General features: G+C 37.7%; 1 protein-coding gene across 1 annotated transcript; it reads left to right on the top strand.

The window, feature by feature from the left end:
• The first annotated feature begins 8101 nt into the window (after positions 1-8101).
• TDO2 (tryptophan 2,3-dioxygenase) lies at positions 8102-20465 on the top strand. Its single transcript, XM_059818038.1, has 12 exons — positions 8102-8157; positions 8535-8640; positions 9783-9873; positions 10716-10786; positions 13457-13584; positions 15102-15288; positions 16451-16558; positions 17504-17615; positions 17739-17796; positions 18322-18401; positions 19014-19104; positions 20312-20465. Exons 1-12 carry the CDS (start codon positions 8123-8125, stop codon positions 20463-20465), a joined length of 1221 nt encoding a protein of 406 aa, XP_059674021.1. The 5' UTR covers positions 8102-8122.
• The last annotated feature ends 766 nt before the right edge of the window (positions 20466-21231 follow it).

Genomic DNA, 21231 nt, shown 5'->3' with positions numbered 1-21231 from the left:
GAAGTCAGTTCTCAGTGCTGTTCAGTTCTTCTCTTACGGTGCTAAATTTAAAAAAAAATGCTGCAGCCACCATAACTACGTAGCTATTTGCTGGGACAAATAGATAATGTGTTTCTGATAAAGTTAATTCTTTATAGCTTAGTTGCAGAAAAATGTCTTGCAGGAATTCTTACAGGCTGCTGAGAGAAAATACATACATACACACACAAATATGTATTTGGTGCATATTTAGCTTTCATTGGACAATTTTTTTTTTTCCAGAAAATGTCAAAGTGTTTCCTTCCTACTTCTGTTTCATTGCATGAGGCTCTGTAAGTGCTTTATCGACATTAATGCTTGTTATAATGTTTTGCTTAGCTTTCTTTTTTAATAGAAGTATCTCAAATATTATCTCCTTTTAAGATAGAGCAAGTAATGCATTTGCTAATATAGCAGACTGCAAATACTTAATTCATACAAAAAATATTAGCAAAGAAGAAAAAACAGCAGAAAAAAAGGAAGTGACAACCATCTGGACTATTATAATGCGTTGTCATTGCCATTTCATGGGAAATGCTGGGATATGTGGAAAATGGTAACTAATTGTAAATGCAAGCATCTGCCTTGCTCCTTCCTTCAAAGCAGGTATGCCAGTGGATTCAGCAGTGGGGGGGGGTGCTGCAGAAGAAGGGGCTCAAAGAGAGTTTGAGGGCTCATTGGGTCTGTCTCTGCATTGAGGCAGAATCAGCTATGACTGGAGAAATTATAAGCTCTCATCAATGTTTTCTAGTGCTCTACAGATACTAGAAAGTTCTTTTTCTTTTTTCTGATGTCTGTCTTACATTGTCATAATTTAAACTGGCTACTCCTTTTCCCATCCCCTTGTATATGGAAAATTGTTTATTACTCTTCCCTTTGAAGGAAAAGTATTTATCACTTTCCCCCCACAATCTTCTCTTAGTTATACAGGTCAAGTATAATTCTTTCCATCTCTCTTAATGGTCCATATTTTCTACATCAAACATTCGTTCTTCTTGGCATACTCTTCTGAGCTCTTTCCCAGTGGTCTTCATCTTTCTTGAAGAGTGGTGCCCAGGACATAATACAACAGGCAAATCCTTTCTGATGCTGAACGGAAAGGAGGGTTTCCATGCCATGTAGAAAGCTTCCCTTTAAAATTTCCAGTATAAAATTTGCTTTTTTCAGTTTTGCTTTTTGCTGCTTAACATGTTATTTTTTAATATCTGAAACATCCAGATAATTTTTTAAGAATTTCTTATTTCCTAGTTTGGTTATTACAGCTGAAGTTCAAAAGTACTACTCTTTGCATTACTGAAGCTGCACATTATTTATTTCAGTGCATTAAGATAATTTTGAATTCTAGCCCCCATCTGTCAGCATGCTATTTTACCTTGCAGGCTGTTTTTGTTTGTCAATTTAAGAAGTGTGCAACCTATTCCGTCATCCAAGCCATTAATGGTAGTACCGAATAGCATCAGATTAGCAAATCGTTATCAGCGTTTGACCTGAACCAGCCCTTTGCACTTGCTAACCAGCTGTACCATGGACGAAACAGCAGCACAAATTGAGCCATGTGGAGGCATGGAAGTAGCTTATGGCTCCAGATTTTGACTCCACTGTACCTGACTGGTAACCAGGATTCAGGTGTTTAGGAGGGGAAAAACAACAGCCTTCCTATACTACAGAATTGCACCTTGCAAGGCTGCAAGACATTAAAAGAGGATAGGTTTGCCTTGGGACAACTCTGTGGCATGCATTCAAGATTTGTTGTTTTTCCTACATTTATAGTTTTTGCTGATATTGATACATTTCATTGATGAAAGGAGGAAGTTTTGGCAATAACAGTGAAAGAACATTTTGTCCATAGTTGGGAAATAATTGTCAGTTACAACAAGAGGATGATAAATTGTTCCTCTGGAACAATTGTTGGAGTACAGCTCGCAGACAACCCGTAAAAGCACAATCAGCATGAGTGCTGTATATTTAGAAAATACAGGTGTAGGAGGAACTGGTGGTAATCTAAGAAGAGTTCCTTTTTAAGCATAGCTTCGGGTAGGAGATTTGGTACCAGCATTAACATGGTAAGATAGTGTGCAATGTGAAAGAAATCCTGCTGCATTCTGCTGAGCCACAAATGATAGACAGCAGGGGGGGATTGTGCTGGGACGTGTGAAACATAAATGGAAATTAAAGGTATGCTGGGAAGTGATGACACAGTTCTTTGTGTTTTAGAAGTAGAACAAATATAATACTTAAAAAAAAAAAAATAAAGTTCTTGCAGCGCTATCTCTTCTCTTTGTTTGTAGTTTGCAAGACCTTGAGCTCTGTTCCTCCCCCACGTACAAATATCTGATTGGATTATTAATATTGCATCAACTTTAAGCTTGTTTGTTTTAGCCTTGAGTCACTAAATTTTATTTTTCTTAAAACTGACTGTTAATTTCAAATGCTAGTTAAATAGCAAGTCCAGTTTTGACAACCATAAAACGCTCATTTGAGCAGGGGACGTGTTTTGGTGCCAAACGTATCTTCTCCTTTTCACCTTCCTTTTACATGTCTTTATTCACCTGTCTATCTCTTGTTATATTATTAAATTGGCTGGGGAAGTGATTTTTGTTCAGTGCTTGTATAGCAGCCAGTACAGAGAGGTTCTGCCTTGGGTTACTGGGTGCTTCAGCTGTGCAATTTGAGTTGCACCTTGTCCACCAAAACCCACCAGTAGCTGCTGTACTGCATTTCACTATTATAGTTGTGGGTTTGTTGTCCAAGAGACAAATTCTTTAATCACTATAATTTTATGGAACTAGCAATGCTTACATCTATACATCAAAAAGATATATGCCTTTTGAATGCTTCATCTCAAAAAGGTCACAACAGAATCTGCACAAGTCAGAAAAGGGTGACTGGAACTACAAGGTACAGTACAGTTATTTTTCATAAGCTCATAAGCCATGACTTAGTACCAAACATAAAATAAAATTACTTGATTACTTGGCAGGAAGTTTGAAACTGGCACAGGGAAATACTCTTTCACATGATATGCACTTCAGTTTTAGAACTCATTGCTGCAGGCTGTGGATTCACAGAAGAAGGGTTACTAAATGCAAGGACACAGATATCTTGGGAAGTCCCGGACTCTCAACACTGGAAAGTTGGATGGATATATTGGGGAAATAATCTCACTGTAAGCTTGCTTTTTAGTTGTTTGTTTTTTTTTTTTAATGTTTGATTGTTTGTTTTGTTCTGATAGCTCTTCCCAAGTTATATGCTACTTTCTAGCAGAAACTTTTCAGCACAGCATGACCTACTTGGATCTTTTATCCAACTCACTGCAGCCACTGTTACACAGGTAGAAGCAATCTGTGATGGATAACTCCTAGTCTGTAATACTGGGACAAGAGTGTTGGGAAGCTTCAAGTGTCACTTGTTTGTAGCCAGAAGGTCTCCAAGCTCTTTGTTCAAGTTAATCAACATTGGAAAAACAAATTGATCTGTCATGATTTTGTAATCAGAATGAGAGTTTGAGCAGAAGAATGGGTGATACTGTCCAAACCATTTGCGTGTGCATTTTTTCTTCTCCGCAAGTGATTCACGTAGGATAACTTGAGATTTGTCTTGGGTGAACAGGTCACTTCTAATTTAGTAGGAGAGAAGACTCTTGTTGGATTCATGACAATACATAGGAGGTCATTCTTACTTACCTGTCCTCATCAGACTAATGTTTTAGACATAGAGCCCCACACAATAATGACATACAGACTTTCGGCTCCAGCTGTATCTATGAAATATGCTATAGGACACCTCTGCCTTACATCAAACCTCCCCTTGGCCAGGCTAGAGGGATGCTCCCTTTTTGCCCTTACAACTCACTTCTTTTTGTCCAAGTAAGTTCAGTTTGTCTCTGCTCTGCAACCCTGTTGCAGCTGAGAAGAGCAAAGCTAGCCCAGCCACCCCATGTCAACAACTGGGGAAGGGGAGGTAAACAAAATAAGGGGATGAGGGTGGGTTAAGAAGCATGCTTAACAATTCCCATGCTTGGTCATGAAGGCCATGACAGTTCGTTTGAAGGCCATGAAGTGCAGTTCTGGGAAGCTGTGGGTTTTTCCTGCTGTGTTTAACTGTTTGTCTTGTATTCACCCCAGTTGTGAAACAGAACACTCTCACTGTCTGCTGAAGGTTAGAGTCCTCTGGTATGATTCTGGGATGAACAGAAGTCTTTCTGTCTGACTTCTGTGTTTTAAAAGTAAATAAACAAATAACTAAATAAAAGCCCAAGGGCACACACACGCTCTTGGTCGTCATAGCCTTGCTCAGTCATCCACAGCATGAACAGCAAGTTGTGTATGTGGTTACATCTGCTTCTATGTTGTTCCGAGTGTTCAGCATGAAAAAGGGAAAGGATGGTGCATTTTGAGAAAAAAGTAATATCGTCAATTAAAATTAAGGTTACATTTTTCTTTCAGATACATGCACTTGGAAGAGCTTTTTTCATCAAGACTCGTTTATGATTATGCTAGTATAAAGAGCTATAATATAGCTGTAAAATCTCTGTCAGGGCATAAAGGCCACTCAAACCACTCAAAGAAAAATCATGGCCCTACAGTGAGACCCAAATTTGAGCAGCATGGCAGAAGCACATTTATTTCTAAGGGTATCCGCAGCCACACCAGAGTTCAAGGCTCTGAGCTGATCCAAACCTGAGGGCTCTTTTAATCTGTGCTATCATCTACACTGCCAACAGACAATTTCATAATCAGGTAGTGCAAGTCACTTTTTTTTCACTCTTTTAGTACCAAGTTCATTACACGCTTGTGAAGCCTTGCTGAGATCAGATGAAGGCAGCCAGTAAGATGAATGAAAGATAGTTCTGTATTGTCTATGGTTTTATTTCAGGAGTTTTCAAGTCCGCATTAAGACCTCTTTTTCCACTGATCTTGGATAGTTTGAGGTCTGTTGTAGTTGGAATGGTTAGAGAGCAGAACTCAGCTAGCATGAGATTAAATTTCCTTAAATGAACGGTTGCAAGGATATTATCCATAATATTACCCAGCTTCCAAGGAAATTGTCAGTCTACAGAGATTGCTCTGGCTAGATGCTCAATGCAGATAGGAGTTACCAACTTTAAGTCCCATACTTGTTTTTCCTTCTCTCTATAAAACATGGATACCGTGGTCTCATTTTGTTTGCTTGTTTTTGAGGCAGGGCAGGGGAGAGGTAAGGCTTTTGCTTAAGAAGTTAATGTGAAGCCACTTCCAACATTTCTAGTTTTCGAAGTGAAACATGGCTTGTTAAATTACTGCAGCATCAGTTCAGACTGATTGAACTTATGCACATTTTAGTTTGAACATTTATTTCAGTTGAGGTTACCTATAAGAGAAAGAAAAGAAAGAGCAAATTATTTCTGGTTTATGTGCAAAATCAAAGAGTTCATATACTTTGCCCAGTAAACATGGATTTGCATTTAATGCAAAGAATATAGTCTGTAGTATTCACTTGACAAAGTAGATACAAGGTATAGAGTATATATTTTAGATGTTAAAAAATTTTTAAACAGTTTTACTAGGTAGTCTTTTTTTCTTAAACACATATGTGTTTTTTGCTTCTCATAAAAACATAGAACTTGAGCTTACCATCTTCATTCTGGATTGTGTATGAAAGTAACAGCTTATTTTTAATTATCTCTGCCATGGAAAGGGATTGTTAAATTGTTAGGGCTTTTCTAGGATCTGAGTGAATACTTTGATAACAGTGTTTCATGTATTGACAGCACTGCAAAAAATATTTTTGTTTCATGTTTTAAATTGAAGCATGATGTACAAACATGGTTAGAGGAATGTATTTGTGGCCCAAATGTGGGCTTGAAACAAACTGCTCATGTTTCTTTTTTCCAATGTCTTTGCAGTTTTCTGATGATTTGGAGAATCATATTTTTGAATCCTCTCATATATATCATAAGGTTCTCGGTTGCTAATGAAATACAAGAGGAACTGATGGAAAGGCAGATTTTGGTGATAAAGGACTCAGAGAGACTTGGGAATGTTCTCTCAGCAGGAGAGTCCTGGGGATAGCCAAGCTTTCTAAATGCACCAGCGCAAGAGGGTTTAACAGGGGAAAGTGAACATGGTCATCAAGTAAGAGCAATGAGTAGTGGATGTGTTTCATTTGGATTGTCAAGTTTTGCAAGTGTTATTAGGCTGGTGTTTTTTAGGATGGAGGTGCTTTGGGACCAGTTAGCTATGAGGTCCCTAAACAGAGAGTTTGAACATGTTGAAAATCCTGGAAATAACTTTCTAAATCGTTGTTGATTTATTTGATTGACTGAAGCTTGTCTGTTGCTGAATCAGAAGGGGAGTTTGTATAGAGTTTGGTTCAAATAGTATCCTCAGCTAGATTTCAAGTGAGTTTGGTAACCCTGAACCGATTAAGGGTAGTATTACTTCCCAAATAGGGAGTTAATGTTTTGTTAAGCACAGAGTTTAAAAGGGCTCTGATACTTCAAAGTCTTCCGCCTACTGGGTAGGCAATGTAAAGGTTGCAAGTCAGAGACCATTGCTCTGGAAGTTTATTATTCTCTGTGTCCCACAGAAGAAACTACAACTGCACAAGAAAACAGTCAGTAACTTCTTTGGTGAGGTTAAGAGTTCAGTATTTTTCAACTGTCCTTAGTTTTACCAGGTTCACACTCTTTCTTTGCTTGTACCGTGAGAAAAGGTAACAGAAAGTTTGATTTCACTGTGGAGGCTCAGTCTTGATGTTTCAGGGGAAGGTGTATAGAAATGACAAGACAAACCTTCAAGGTCTGTGGGTGTGAGAGATTATTACATTTGTAATTAAGCTGTTTGAGTGCAAATAGAATGGTGAAAACCACAGTTTTCGACATTTAATTTCTGATGTATGTGCCAGTGCACAATCTTCACTTTCATCTCTACTTGCCTACATCCTGAGCAGATGTATAGATGTGTGTGGTGAGAGGATTATTTTCCTCTGTCAGGTTTTACACCGTGAAGGAAGAACACCTTGACATTGCTTGATGGGTTGTCTGAGTGGAGTCCTACTTTTCTTGTGGCTCAGCTTAGTTTTAAGCTAATATTTGTATAGCCTGACATATAGCATCTGGCTAAGCAAGGTATACATCCCATCACCCATGTACTGTGTATGACTTTTAATGAGCCAACTACTCTTAAGTGACCAGAACAGCTGAAACCACCACAAAGACACCACTAAGCAGAGTAAGTCTTGCAGAGAGCAAATGGTCTGGGGTCACAGCGGCCCTGTAGCTTTGTTTGCAGTAAAACTGAGCATTAACTTTTTTTTCAGAAAAGGCTGGCAGGCAGGAAAGAGGTACACACTAGTTACATGTTACTTCAGTGTGTGTTAAGCTGATGATTAAATAGAATTGAGTAACATTTGTCAATAAATGAGAGTGAAACTTTTGAGCGAGGAAATAAAATTAAGAAATTGTCATGAGTTAAACCACTGGAAAAATAGCATGAGATGTACATGATTACTTTTAGGTTTTTTACTTAATATGTGTGTATTTTTTGAAAGTATGTGTATTACTTGAAATCGCTCACAAGCATTGTTCAGTCTGCCATAGAAATATGTTCTCTTTCCCTTCCCCTACCCTTTGCTTTTCCATATATATCAAGATACTCTTAAGTTTGAAAAATGAAATCTTGATACAAGGGGCTGCAAGTTAAAAACCTACTTTAACAATTCCTGAGTTTAATAAATATTGCCTTTTTCTCACACACAGACCTCTCATTGACTTACCCCTTACACCAGTCTCGGTCTCCAAAGAAGCGACTGGCGCAACCCTTGCAGTAAAAAGCACAACAAGTGTGTGCCATAGGACAAAGCAAGTATGCCAACCATTCCTGTTTTGACTGATTGAAAAAAAAAAAACCCAAACCTGGAGAGGCAACAACACGTGAACTTACTGACCTTTGTGCCGCAATAGTTTCTGTAATTATTGAATAGCGGGGATGGGCTGAGGAGGAGAATTTGGGGGTTGGCCTAGGCGGTGAGATAAGGTTACATATAAGGCGGCTGCAGTGGATTTGGGAACACTAACGGAGTATATTTCCTGGTGCGCAGCTCAGCGAGTTTGGATCCTGGAATCATGAGCGGGTGCCCCTTCGCGGGGAATAATTACCTGTAAGTCCCTCGTCCCTGTGTTTTCCTTCATAACGTCAGTTCAAACGATATAATGTTAATGTAAAATATGAAAGCTCATAGAGAAATTAATGATTATCAACAAATAGACAGCTGTAGCTACTGCTAAAGGAAAAGAGATTGTACAAAGGCTTGTCTGAGCACTTGTTATTTGATGAACTAGATGTAATGCTACCAGTTGTTACTGTGACAAGAGGTATTTCAGCTGTACTGTTTTTCTCAAAAGTCTACTTTAGTGGTTCAGTTTCTCAAAACAAAGCATGGTTTGAATTGTAGATGCATCTGTTAGTAAAAAGGCAGGTATATTCATAGTTCTTTTTAATTAAACAGTTTATATATTTACTTAATTTTCTTCTTAGATTTAATTTTAACAAGCTATCTTTGGAAGATGAAAAAGATGACAAATCACAGGAAGGGATAAATAAAGCCAGCAAAGGTGGACTTGTCTATGGAGACTACCTACAAGTAAGTTTAAGGATTTCACGTTTACTGCCCTGGTCGCTCTTAAGACTTGAGCCAGGACCTGTGATTGACGCTGCTGCCAGCAGTCCGCCAGTCACTAAGACAGGTCTCCAAGTGCCCTTCATCTACCAGAGCTCTCCACGTGTAGTCACAGGCAGAGGTGCCTGTCTCAACTGGGATGGTGCAAGTGGATTGTGAGATGGCTTCTCAAACTGTAGGGAAGCTGGTTTTTTTGGGGGGGTTTGGTAAGGAATTATTTATATTGGTAAACATAAACTGTAAAGTGGTGCACCACGAAAGGCTTTCTTTGGTCTGACAATCACCACATGGCAATTTCTCCACATTAGCAGGTCATGTGAAATTTCTCTGAATTATAGCATGAAAGCCCAGAATATTTGGCTGGAAAAATATATTGCAGAAATATAGGGGGTGGGATGATGACTAGGGGGGCACACAAAAAAAAACCAAACAAAAAACTGCAACAACTAGAAGTAATTAAGAAATAAGTAAAAATAAAATGCCATAAGTAATAAAGGAATCCAGACTTCTTTTTTTTTTTGGTGACAGCATGAATGGAAGTGAGCGGAGTTACTCTGTACTTGTGAACAGAAGATTGATTCATTGACATACTATATGGAATCTTGCCAAGATTTCTTTTAAAACAACTATGATTAGATTGTAAATTTGTCTCATTAAAAAAATTAGTAATGCCAGAACTGAAATAACTAGTACAGTCTCAAATCAGAGCTCTTGCACAGATGTTATTGCATGATAACACAGAATTTTACTATAGGACCTCCATTTTCACAGAACACGACAGTGTAGATGTAAGAACTGGAAAACATGCTGGAGATCTTGTTTTCTCTTTTTTTTTATAATTAAAAATACCCTTAAAATGATTTTCTAAACTTTATTACTTGAGGTATCTAGACATTCCATTTTAGGGAAGATTTTTTTTTTTTAATTAAAAAGTAAAAGTGACACCAGAGACTATTTAGTCTAACTTTTCATACAACCTGGAATACGCAGCCTATATATATAGATTTTTTAATATTATCCTTAAATATTGGCTCTACACAGTAGGACTGCCATTGCTAATAGCAGAATTGAGAGCTTTACAGAACAGTCTTATCTGTATTTTTAAGCTGAACAAAATATTGAATGCTCAAGAACTTCAGAGTGAGAAGAAAGGAAACAAAATCCATGATGAGCATCTTTTCATTGTGACGCACCAAGGTAAGTGGTTGGGAGGAGTTCAGTGATGGTTGACTGGCATTTTTGCCACAGGGAGTTATTTGATGCTGAAACATGCAATACACAATTTGTTTTAATTTTAGACACAATCACTACAATTGCTCTTTTATCTGCATTTATATTTGTATATATCCCTTTATCATTTGTAAGGCTGTAATCAACTCTATGCTTATGGAGCCATAAATATAACCTTTGGATTTGGTAAACCAAGATTTGGATGGTTCTGTTTCTAGAGAAATTAAGGTGGTGAAATTCATTCCCCATCTGATTATTAGGTTGCCATGCAGTTTATTGTAGGCAAATTTTGTGTGTTGGCTTGTGCCTTCTCTGAAACTTCAATTCAATTTTAACCATCTGGAGGCTGTCTAGAAGCCAGCATACTGGTTAGGTGCTCCCTAACTGCTAATAGCCACGTGTTTTGCAGGCACTGGCTTGATGATATTTTCCTGTTATTGACAGGAAACATGTAGATAACATAAAGGTTGTAAGCAGCTCTGGGGTTAGCTTTTACTGGAGTACCAGATCTAGATTTTCTCTTTCCTCTGTTTGTAACAAACATACTGTACATCAAATATCTGATGTATAAAACATGCCTTAAAAAAAATCTGTTAACATTCCCGACACTAGATTATTTCATGTAACAGTTTAGGTAAAGGACAGCATACCGTAACAGGTAATTCATCTGAGTATCAGCATCTTTTTATACAATGTAAATGTAGGCTACTAATTTCAAATAAAAATGTAAGAGTTTTACTTCTTCAATGCTATGAATTAAAAACAAAGTAATGTTGAAGTTAATGCTAACAATGCCTTTCTTGTTGTAGCTTATGAACTTTGGTTTAAGCAGATTCTGTGGGAAATGGACTCTGTGCGGGTGATCTTTCAGAATGGCCATGTAAGTTACAAGCAAATATTAATTTTAGGAAAATGCAGCCCTGTCTTTCTCTTGCCTCCTGCCTTCCAGCCCGATATATTTGGGTTTACTAAAGCAACATGTGCTCTTTTTTCAAAATAGCATCAAAAAAACGCCAATGAAATTTGGCTGAGTGGCTTTTATATCCTGATAGTACAGACATTTGATCTGCAAAATCTTATTTCCTCCTGAAGTCTGCCTTTTGTGTAGATCACTCTCCAAGACCAATTTCATTGGCCAAAATGCTCTCATACTTATCATGTGCGTATTCATCAATGACGTGGATGAAGGGACAGTGTGCCCTCAGCAAGTTTGCTGATGACACAAAACTGGGAGGAGTGGCGGACACACCAGAAGGCTGCGCTGCCATTCAGCGTGACCTGGACAGGCTGGAGAGTTGGGCAGAGAGGAACCTTATGAAATTTAACAAAGGCAAGTGTAGGGTACTGCACCTGGGGAGGAATAACCCCATGCATCAGTACAGGTCAGGGGCTGACCTGCTGGAGAGCAGCTCTGTGGAGAGGGACCTGGGAGTCCTGGTGGACAACAGGATGACCATGAGCCAGAAATGTGCCCTTGTGGCCAAGAAGGCCAATGGCATCCTGGGGTGCATCAAGAAAAGTGTGGCAAGCAGGTTGAGGGAGGTTATCCTCCCCCTCTACTCTGCCCTGGTGAGGCTGCATCTGGAGTACTGTGTCCAGTTCTGGGCTCCCCGGTTCAAGAAGGACAGCGAACTGCTGGAGAGGGTACAACAAAGGGCTACAAAGATGATTAGGGGACTGGAACACCTTTTTTATGAGGAAAGGCTGAGGGACTTGGGTCTTTTTAGTCTGGAGAAGACTGAGGGGGATCTTATTAATGCTTATACAACCTTAAGGGGTGGGTGCCTGGAGGATGGGGCCAGTCTTTTTTCAGTGGTGCCCAGTGACAGGACAAGAGGTAATGGGCACAAACTTGGTCATAGGAAGTTCCATCTAAACATGAGGAGGAACTTCTTTACTTTGAGAGTGGCAGAACACTGGAACAAGCTGCCCAGAGAGGTTGTGGAGTCTCCTTCTCTGGAGATATTCAAAACTCGCCTGGATGCATTCCTGTGCAATCGGCTCTAGGTGAACCTACTCCGCAGGGGGCGGGGGGGGTTGGACTAGATGATCTCCAGAGGTCCCTTCCAACCCCTACCATTCTGTGATTCTGTGATACTCTCCTACTAGTACTGGATAACTTTAGAAACATAACTTGGGAATATTCTACTGCAGAAAATGCATGCTCAGAGGCAAAACTGAAAACCAGAGGGCTAACAGGTATTTTTATTTTGAAAAATCACTTCTGCCTTTTTTCATTTTTTTGAAGTCCACGTACTACATCCTTCCATCCAATATCTGCTATAAGAAAGGAAAACTCTTTTTGGTAGTTCTGTATTATTAAGTCCAACAGAAAAGATATAATCAAAATCACAGTGTAGTATTGTATGAGAATTTCTGAAAATTACAAATATAACAGTAATATTTTGAACATCTCTAAATGTCTGTCCAAAGCTAAACACACCCCATAACAATAGATAACAAAGGAAAACTCCTGACCTGACACAACATCCACAAAAAAAAGGCTGACAGTGTGTAATTTGAGAAAGACGTTGAATAACATCATGAATATGTGTATATGAAGAAAATTCGAAACTAGACAGACTGAAAAGGAGTCATTTTATCATAATGTCCAATGAAAATGTTCTTTGTTGTCCTCCACATTCATAATTTAAGTTGGCTTTTTAGTTGAACATTATATCAAATTATAACCCAACAAAATCAGTCCTTAAGCAGGATAATTTTTTATTATTTATTTTTGTGAAAAATGAAACTTTGCTTATAACCAGAATTTGAAATGTCAATGTTAAGGTTAAGTAGACAGCAAGTTGATTAGGAAATGGTTGTAATCTTTCATTTTTGTAGTTTGATATTTCCTGGTTGCGTGCCCTGGTATTAGAGAGAAATTTGCTCCCATTGAAGCTAACAGGAATCTTAGCAGAATCCTCTGCAGGCAAAGTGTTCAACTTAGCCAGAAGAGAGCTTCTGTGTTTTCCATTTAATATTTTCTTCTTATCAGATGCAGGGTTCTCTGTTTTCCTCTGCTTGCTAATGCACATCTCTGATGAACATCATTTTAGACGTGCTCTCCTGACATACATTTCAAATTATTTTGTTTCTCAACTTCTGCCTTATGACCTGTTCCTTCACAACAGTAGAAATGGTTATAGAAGTGATTAGAATAGAAAGTATAATATAATTATCATATATCATTAAAGGTAGCATTGTAATCATGATAGAAATGATTTTGGTCTAGAATTTAATTTCTTGTGGTGACTTCTATTTCAGTCAAAAATGTGGAAAAGAAAAAAAAAATCTGATGCATTTGGACTAGTTGTAATGTATCATCAGTCAGAGAAAAACAGATTTCAACCTTTGAAAATTACACTTTCAGTTTTCACTTAAAAACAGGGCTCTCTATTCAATATGAGATTCTGCTGCTATGGATTTAATGTGGAAAGGACTTGGGAACTACAGTGATGTACAACAGTGAAAAGACCTCAAATAAATAGGTAGAATATAAAGAGAACACCATTCTGTCTGGTTATGATCTTAATTTTTTTTCCTACAGGTAAGAGATGAGAGGAACATGCTGAAGGTTATTACTCGAATGAACAGAATTTCAATGATTCTGAAATTACTTGTGGAACAGTTCTCAGTTTTGGAAACTATGACTGCATTGGATTTCTTTGATTTCAGGTAAATACTTACTATTCCTCCACCATGACAGTAGAGTGCAAGGGTCAATTAAGAAGTTGAGTGTGTGTGAGTCCAGCATGCTCTGAGAAGAAGTATAAGTTAATTGTTGATGTGTATGTGTGGTGCTGCTGAATGGTTTCAGAGTAAAAAGTTAAAACAACAGGAACAGCTCACGGTTCCGTTAACAATTTACTTGAAACTTACCATTGTGCAGTTGTAGCTGTATTCTATGGCAAATCATAGAAGTGCTTGGGTGAGAGAAATGCACTCTCCATAGATTATAAAATAGATATTTCAGATGTCTTGGTTTGCATAGTGTTTCCTTGCTTCATGTTTTCAGTGGGTCTGCAGTGCTGGGGGCTTCAAGTGGCTGAAGGACGCATTGCTGTCCCTTTTTCTTTCTCCCCAATAACTTCTGCTCTCCAGTAGCTACCCAATGTATTGCTGGGCCGGTGGTTGGCAGCTCTTCCGCCTTCTGCCCAGGCTTTCTTTGGGATCCCTTGGCTTGTCTCACTTCTCCCGTGGCATTTCTATCTCTTCCCTCACTTCGTCTAGGTCCTTCCACTACACTGCCATGTGTGACAGCTTCATCCACTGTCTGCCTTCCTGTTCTTGTTCTGCCTGTGTCACTGACCCGTCTGACTTGTGACCTCAGTGCCGTCCAGCATCCCATCCACTTCTGCATTGTTTTAGTACTCTTTTCTTTCTGTCTTTTAATGTTCCCTAACTAAAAAGCACATGAAACTACAATTTTGCTTCTCTTGGAAGTTTGAAACATCTGTATTGTCTAGCATTACACCACAGCAGGGGAAACCCATGGGCTAATCATCTGTTTTGATGCATTCTTGCTACTGCTTTTCAAGAACATACTGTTATTTGATAAGCAAACATGAGATCAAATCAATGATCTGTTTCTGCCAAATCTTATCTTTGCAATTCAAACTGCATTACAATTATCTTGCAATGTGGGATTTCAGATTACTTTTATTAATCTTTTTTTCAGCATGGTCATGTGATTTAACTCTGAAAGAATCCCATTAACGAACCCCTCAAACGAAACCCACTAAACGTTTTTCTAAACATTATTCTATTGTATACATAGCAATTATTCCGTATAACAAACCTATTTAAAACTCATTCATTGGCACTTTAATGACGTGGGAATTTTTGTAATAGCTATTTGGGGTGAAGATGCTTGTTCTGTCTAGAAAGGAAATGATACTTACTAACATTTCCTCCTGTACATCACACACACAAAGCTGCCATTTTAAATCACAGTACAAACATAACTGCATGTATATATCTGTGTATGCACAAACAATATATAGCTAGAAAATTAGAATATGTTATACATACATTGTAGTTGCATTAAAATAGCTTGTTTTTTTCTTTTCTTAATTGCACTCATATAAAAAATGCTCAGATATCTAGTTGATATTCTTCAAATGTGAATTATGTTTTATTTTCTTATCCTAATATCCTGTGCTTTTGTATCTTCTTTTCTTCTGTTACTAAAGATACTACCTAAGCCCAGCCTCAGGTTTTCAAAGCCTGCAGTTTCGCTTGCTAGAGAACAAAATTGGTGTTCCCCAAAGTCTGAGAGTCCCCTATAACAGAAGGCATTATCGTGACAACTTCAAGGGACAGGATTATGAACTACTGCTTAAATCAGAGCAAGAACCAACGCTACTGCAACTTGTGGAGGTAACAATGCCTGTCTATGACCTTGCTTCGTTTTCTCCCATCTCCCAAGAAAGGCCTTCACTGGTGTCAGTGACAAATTATTCTTCCTTGAGAGAAGCAAGCATGCTGGCAATTTCCCAGTCAGTCATGTTTTGGATTCTTACCAAATTTTGTGTGAAAGAGAGTTAGTTATTAGTAAACCAATTGATTTCTCACAGCATTTCCTCTTGTCTGAAAAGTCTGACTGTTAAACTATGAAATAGCATTGTGGAAGTATGAGCTAAGAATATAAATGTACTGTTCCATTCACATTGTTTTTCATGATCATAAACCCTTTTTAGAAGAAAACTTTAGAAGTATTTCCACTGGTAGTGATGGCTATTAGTGAGGTTAAAAAAAAAAAGGAAAAATGACAACCCAAAATGGAAAGGAGAAAAGATGTTTAACAAATGTTTCATTATCACTTACCTTGATTTAATGACCTTGTCTCAAAGTTATGAATGACTCACAGTAATTACTCTAACTCTCTTGTCATTTTCATACACAAATGAACATAACTTTCTAAAGAATAATGCTGTGTAAACCTCAATAAAAGCATCCACTCTTATTAGCCCTATCCTATTTTTTCCTCTCCTAATTTCATTCCCATTATTAAAAGGAAATCAAAGAGAAAGCTTACTAACTGCCAAGTAAATTTGTGTCTTGCATTATCACATATTTTGGTGTAAGCTAATGACAGACTGTTTGATCAGCATTCAGCCTGTCTGACATGATAAAAACTGGTTGTATAGATGGTTCTGTATCTTCCTTTTGAGATTTATCTTTACAATTAAAATCTTAGATATGTAGAATCAGATTGTTTTCCTGTCTCTACAAAGGGAATTGTTTTTAAAGATACTCTTAGAATGAGACAGCTTTTGTCTTCCAACACTGGTCATTTAACTTGGAACTTGTGTGTGTGTTTGCACAGAACCATTATGCAGGTATAGATCTACGTGGACATGCTTACTCCAGCAAAAAGTGCCTCTATGGGATATTAAACAAGAACAACTGTAGCAGTATAATTTATGTTGCTGTAACTTGTAATTCTAGAGTATTATGCTTGCATTGTTAACATTTGAACATATTATTATTATTATTACTGTTGTCGCCATCATCATCATCATCATCATCATCATCATAGGCATGGCTGGAAAGAACTCCAGGACTCGACGCAGAAGGATTTGATTTCTGGGGACAGTTTGAAGTGAATGTTTTAAAAGGTCTTGAAGAGGAATTTGCCTTGGTGCAGGTATATAATGTACTTTTGATCTAGCTATAAGCAACAACAGCTGGCAAAATGACATCCTGACATAAATCTGACTTTTGGCTCAATCACAGTTTCTCACTCATTTCACTTAATCTTCAGCAGCTTCTGTCTGTAAGAAGCAGCAAAAATTACAAACTTGTCCAGTTAATCTGAATAAGTTTGTAATTTGACATCTAAGAGAGTTTAAAACATGTGATATACATGGATGATTTTGATTGCAAATGGAAGGGTTGCAATTGATTTTACTGAAACTACAACTTCACATTTAGTTAGTACTTGCATCTACAGTTCAGAGTAAAACTCCACAAAGTTTGGGCCCATGAGCTGTGAGTATGGAGTGTCACTATAAACAGCCCATTTCTATTTAGCAGTGTGTTGTAATATGCTGCTATGTGATCGTTTGAATTACACTGGCAAATAAGCACAAGAAAATCCCCGAATATTGTAAGACCTGTAGCTTTAAGTACATTTTTAATGGAAAAAGCACCATAACATTTCCTGAAAATATCTGTCTACAACTTTCTAATTTATCTAAACTTTTTTATTTACAATTTCCTTACCCATAGCTGTGCAACGATGTTTTCTTTTTGCCTTGATAAAATAAAATAATTAGACTTCAAGCAAATGAAGATTAAGTGTTTTTAAGGCCTCTAGACCTAAAGAAAAGTGATAAGCTGCCAGTTTGTTTGAACATTCATTCGTCTGAATTGTGTTGACAGCTATTTAATTGTACATTTTGTGGTAATTGTGTTTTTTAAAGGACAGTGACTCAGTGACTCATCTACCTTGTTTGAAAATACAGTTCTTCACTTAAGATTTAAATGTACAGAGTATTTATGATGAAAATAGAAGTTACATCATGGGTCATTCAAGTGCTTAATTTTCCCTTTTGAATTCTAAAACCTGTTTTTGTTTTAAACATCAAAGGCCAAGCCAGAATCAGAAGAAAAAGATGACTTATTATGTGAATTCCAGAAACAGAAAGATGTATTACTTTCGTTATTTGATGAAAAACGCCATGAACACCTGCTTAGTAAAGGTAGACTGTACTAATATATGTCAATATGCACTTTTTGTTTTTTTATACATGATACATATAATCCCATAATAGCATTAAATTTGCAGGAGAATAGTACAAACTAAGGACACTTGTATTTTGCAGGAGAAAGACGACTGTCTTATAAAGCACTGAAGGGTGCCTTAATGATCTACTTCTACAGGTAATGTTAGAAGATAAATCTTTAATGCTTACTGGCAGGAGGAGAGGTGAAGGTTAAGGACAGCAGCACAGGTTTATATAGGTTGGAACAGGCCTTGGAAAGTAATCTAGTCCAACCCTCCATGAAAACCCAGATTAGTTAGATCCAACTTGAAGGTCAGACTGAGCTGCTCGTGGCTGTGTCCAGTTGAGTTTTGAATACCTTCAAAGATGGAGATTACACAGCCTCTCTGGGCAGCCAGTTCGTGTTTGACTAGATGCTGCTCCTCAGATTGAAACTAGCAAATGCCTTGTTCAAACTGTTCTACAAAGTGGCCTAGAAGGATTTAGAGTATTTTTCCAAGTATGAGGGAAAAGGCACAGATCGAGACTTAGACAGCAGAAGCATTTGTTAGAATACCTACTGACATTTCAATACCAGTTTAGGAAAAATATACATTGTCACTGTTATGCATTGGTGAAGTGATACTTTGAAAAATACAGCATATCGTAAGAGGTCTCACTGTCTTCTCTTTCATTTTCCAAGGGAAGAGCCTCGTTTTCAGGTTCCCTTTCAGCTTCTTACCTCCCTTATGGATATTGATGTGCTCATGACCAAATGGAGATGTGAGTTTCACTTTTTGACTGTGACACTCCCTCTTTTAGATGCAAGTAAACAGTTCTGTTTCTCCCTTTTTTAGACAAGTTATACCCAGAGTTTTAGAATTGAGCTTCTGAGTTGATCCTTTAGGAATGACTTTTTTTTGTTTGTATTTTGGCCAAGAGGAAAAATGAACAGCTGCTTCTGTGATTATTAGATAACATAGGTATAGCTATCACTTCTAGGACATGCTTTAAGTTAGGTGAACAATTTTATTTAAGGGGCAGGTATATATTTTCCAATGTCTGCCAAAACGTCATCATGACAACTCTTCATATGAAAACATCCCTTCTGCTCCTTCCCTACCTAGACATCCATAAATAAATGTATTAATTCTGTATTAACAGAGCACAATAATGTATAATAATTAGTGTATTCATTCTGTATTAACAATAATTTTATATTAGTTGACTGAAGAGTGGCATAATTAACTCCTGCATTGCTGAAGACCTAGTAGTTCTGTATCTCTGGGAAGATCTCTGTATGATCTTTAATATTTCACCGATGCACCTTGATGTGACCCTCTGGTTATATCTTAACACTGAACATATGCCATGTCCTTCTTTTGTATTACTTAGATAACCACGTCTGCATGGTGCACAGAATGATTGGCAGCAAGGCTGGCACTGGAGGCTCATCAGGCTACCAGTATTTGCGCTCCACAGTGAGGTAAGAATAACGTGTTTCCCCCATGGCCTGCAATAACGCAGTTTGTAGACACCATACTGCCAGGAGACAGATTTCAGACGGCTCATTGGAGGCCAGAGGGGGGCTGTTTCTCTTTTGGGGGTCTAGCACTTCCTCCTGGCTGTTGAACATTTACTTATCAGGTTGACATATGTAAATTCCAAACCTTTTGTGGCAAAAAGAACTCCTTTCGATCACTCATGCAAAGTGCCATTTATCATTCTCAGTCAAGGGATCTAGGCGTTACTGTAATAGCAATAATATTAAACCTGCATTGTTTAGTTTGTGTGCAAGCTAGCCCAAGTTAATGAGGTGATACAGGCTGCAAGTGAGTCCTGTCTACTGTGCAACTGATGACAGTTTCTTTGTTCCTTAGCATGACCTCTAATCATATAATCTAAGGTTCTTCCATTTAGGACTGAATATATTCTTAAAGGTCATAGTAATTAATACTCTCAAGCTGTCAGGCAACAATCAGATACATGCTTCATTCTGTTGGATGAAGCAGAAAAGGAATTTAAAAAGGATGGTCGGGCCTGAGCACAGAACTCTCTGACTGGGTGGAACTTTTTTACACCAAATTTGAGGATCTAGCTAGTTACAATTCAAGCTTTTTAGCTGCAACTATGTCCTGACAGTCCTGAACCCCATTATGTCAAAAAGCGCAAGGATATTTCAAATGCCTTCTTCTAAGAGGACCTTCCCTGAGGTTTGTTTTCAAAGAGAAACTGTATGTAGCTGGTAGCTGCAATGTATGACTGTGGGCAATGATTCCCATGACAAACATTGTTAACAAAGGATGGAATAGAAAGCAGATGCTTAGATTAAATTGGAAGATTAAAGGTTCACTGTCTTTTTCAGCAAGCCTTCTCACTCTTCCTTAATTTCAGGTTAACATTCTTCCTAAATAAATTCTACTTCATATCTACCACAAGAGTGGAGGTCTGGAGATTATAGCCTACATACTCTGCATTTTCAGAAGAAAGATGTGACTATAGCAACCATACTTCCTTTTTAAGTCTGATCTGCTATGCCCTAGAAATAGTTAGGATTGGATTCTTACTCTGGAATATTCATGAGGAGGGTTAGTGCAGAAACCTTACTAAATAAAAGAGATGGAGTGATTCCTGAGGATTTTGAAATTATGGCCCTCTATGCAGTACTAATTGTTCCCGATTGTCTTTTTCAGTGACAGATACAAGGTGTTTGTGGATTTGTTCAATCTTTCAACATTTCTAGTGCCAAGACACTGGATACCAAAGATGAACCCAACCATTCATAAATTCCTTTATACGGCAGAATACTGTGACAGCTCCTATTTTAGCAGCGATGACTCTGACTAGCCTGCCTTTCTAGACCGGTTGCTGTAAAGAACTTCAGGACTTTCACCTCGAGTGGTGCTATCCCTCATATACAACAGCTATTCTCACACAGTGTGGGTGTGTAAATATGTATTTATGTATGACAGCTATGTGAATAGTATGATCGATTTATGGAAGAAATGTAATTGTTTGTAGAAAAAATAATCTGTATTGAGTTAGCCTATGTTAAGACTAAAATGATACCCCAATTCAACTCAACGGCCAATTTTTAACTCTTAGTTGGCTTCTAAAACCTACATATAGAGAGAGGGAGTAAATTATACAGAATTATCATGATCATGTCATATTTGTACATATTTTTGTATTTGTTTGTTTGGCTAATGGCTGCTAGTAATTTACTGCTTCTAGTTGAGGATGTAATGAGTCTCATCACCTTCAAAAGAACATTAGTTTCTGAGCTCTAGTGGAATTTTGAAAGGAATTTTGGGTTAAGAGTTTCAAAAGCTAGATTTAAAATAATATTAAGTCCTGAATCTATAAACACCCAAGCCTCTTGAACTTTTACATACATCAGGAATAACGTTGCTATCTATGTGTTGTTACACATGAATGTGAATCCCTTCAGTAGAAATACTTACTGTTAAGAATAGCAGATATAAATAAGTACTTACTTTGCACTTCAAATAAAGCAGTATTAAAGCTCTTCTTTTGTTAAGCCTTCTTCTAAAGCAAGCATAAAGTTCAAACAACATTATGACAGACATTAAAAGTGGTTTTTATTCAAAAT

The sequence above is a fragment of the Gavia stellata genome, chromosome 5 (assembly GCF_030936135.1).
Source record: "Gavia stellata isolate bGavSte3 chromosome 5, bGavSte3.hap2, whole genome shotgun sequence".
NCBI lineage: Eukaryota > Metazoa > Chordata > Aves > Gaviiformes > Gaviidae > Gavia > Gavia stellata.
Note: the sequence above shows the minus strand (reverse complement) of the source record. Positions and strands in the feature narration are given on the sequence as shown.

Coding starts and splice junctions, on each gene's coding strand:
- TDO2 (XM_059818038.1), top strand. CDS start 8,123: ATGAGCGGGTGCCCCTTCGCGGGGAATAATTACCT. Junction 17,616..17,738: donor TGAACACCTGCTTAGTAAAG/GTAGACTGTACT, acceptor TGTATTTTGCAG/GAGAAAGACGACTGTCTTAT. Junction 19,105..20,311: donor TATTTGCGCTCCACAGTGAG/GTAAGAATAACG, acceptor TGTCTTTTTCAG/TGACAGATACAAGGTGTTTG.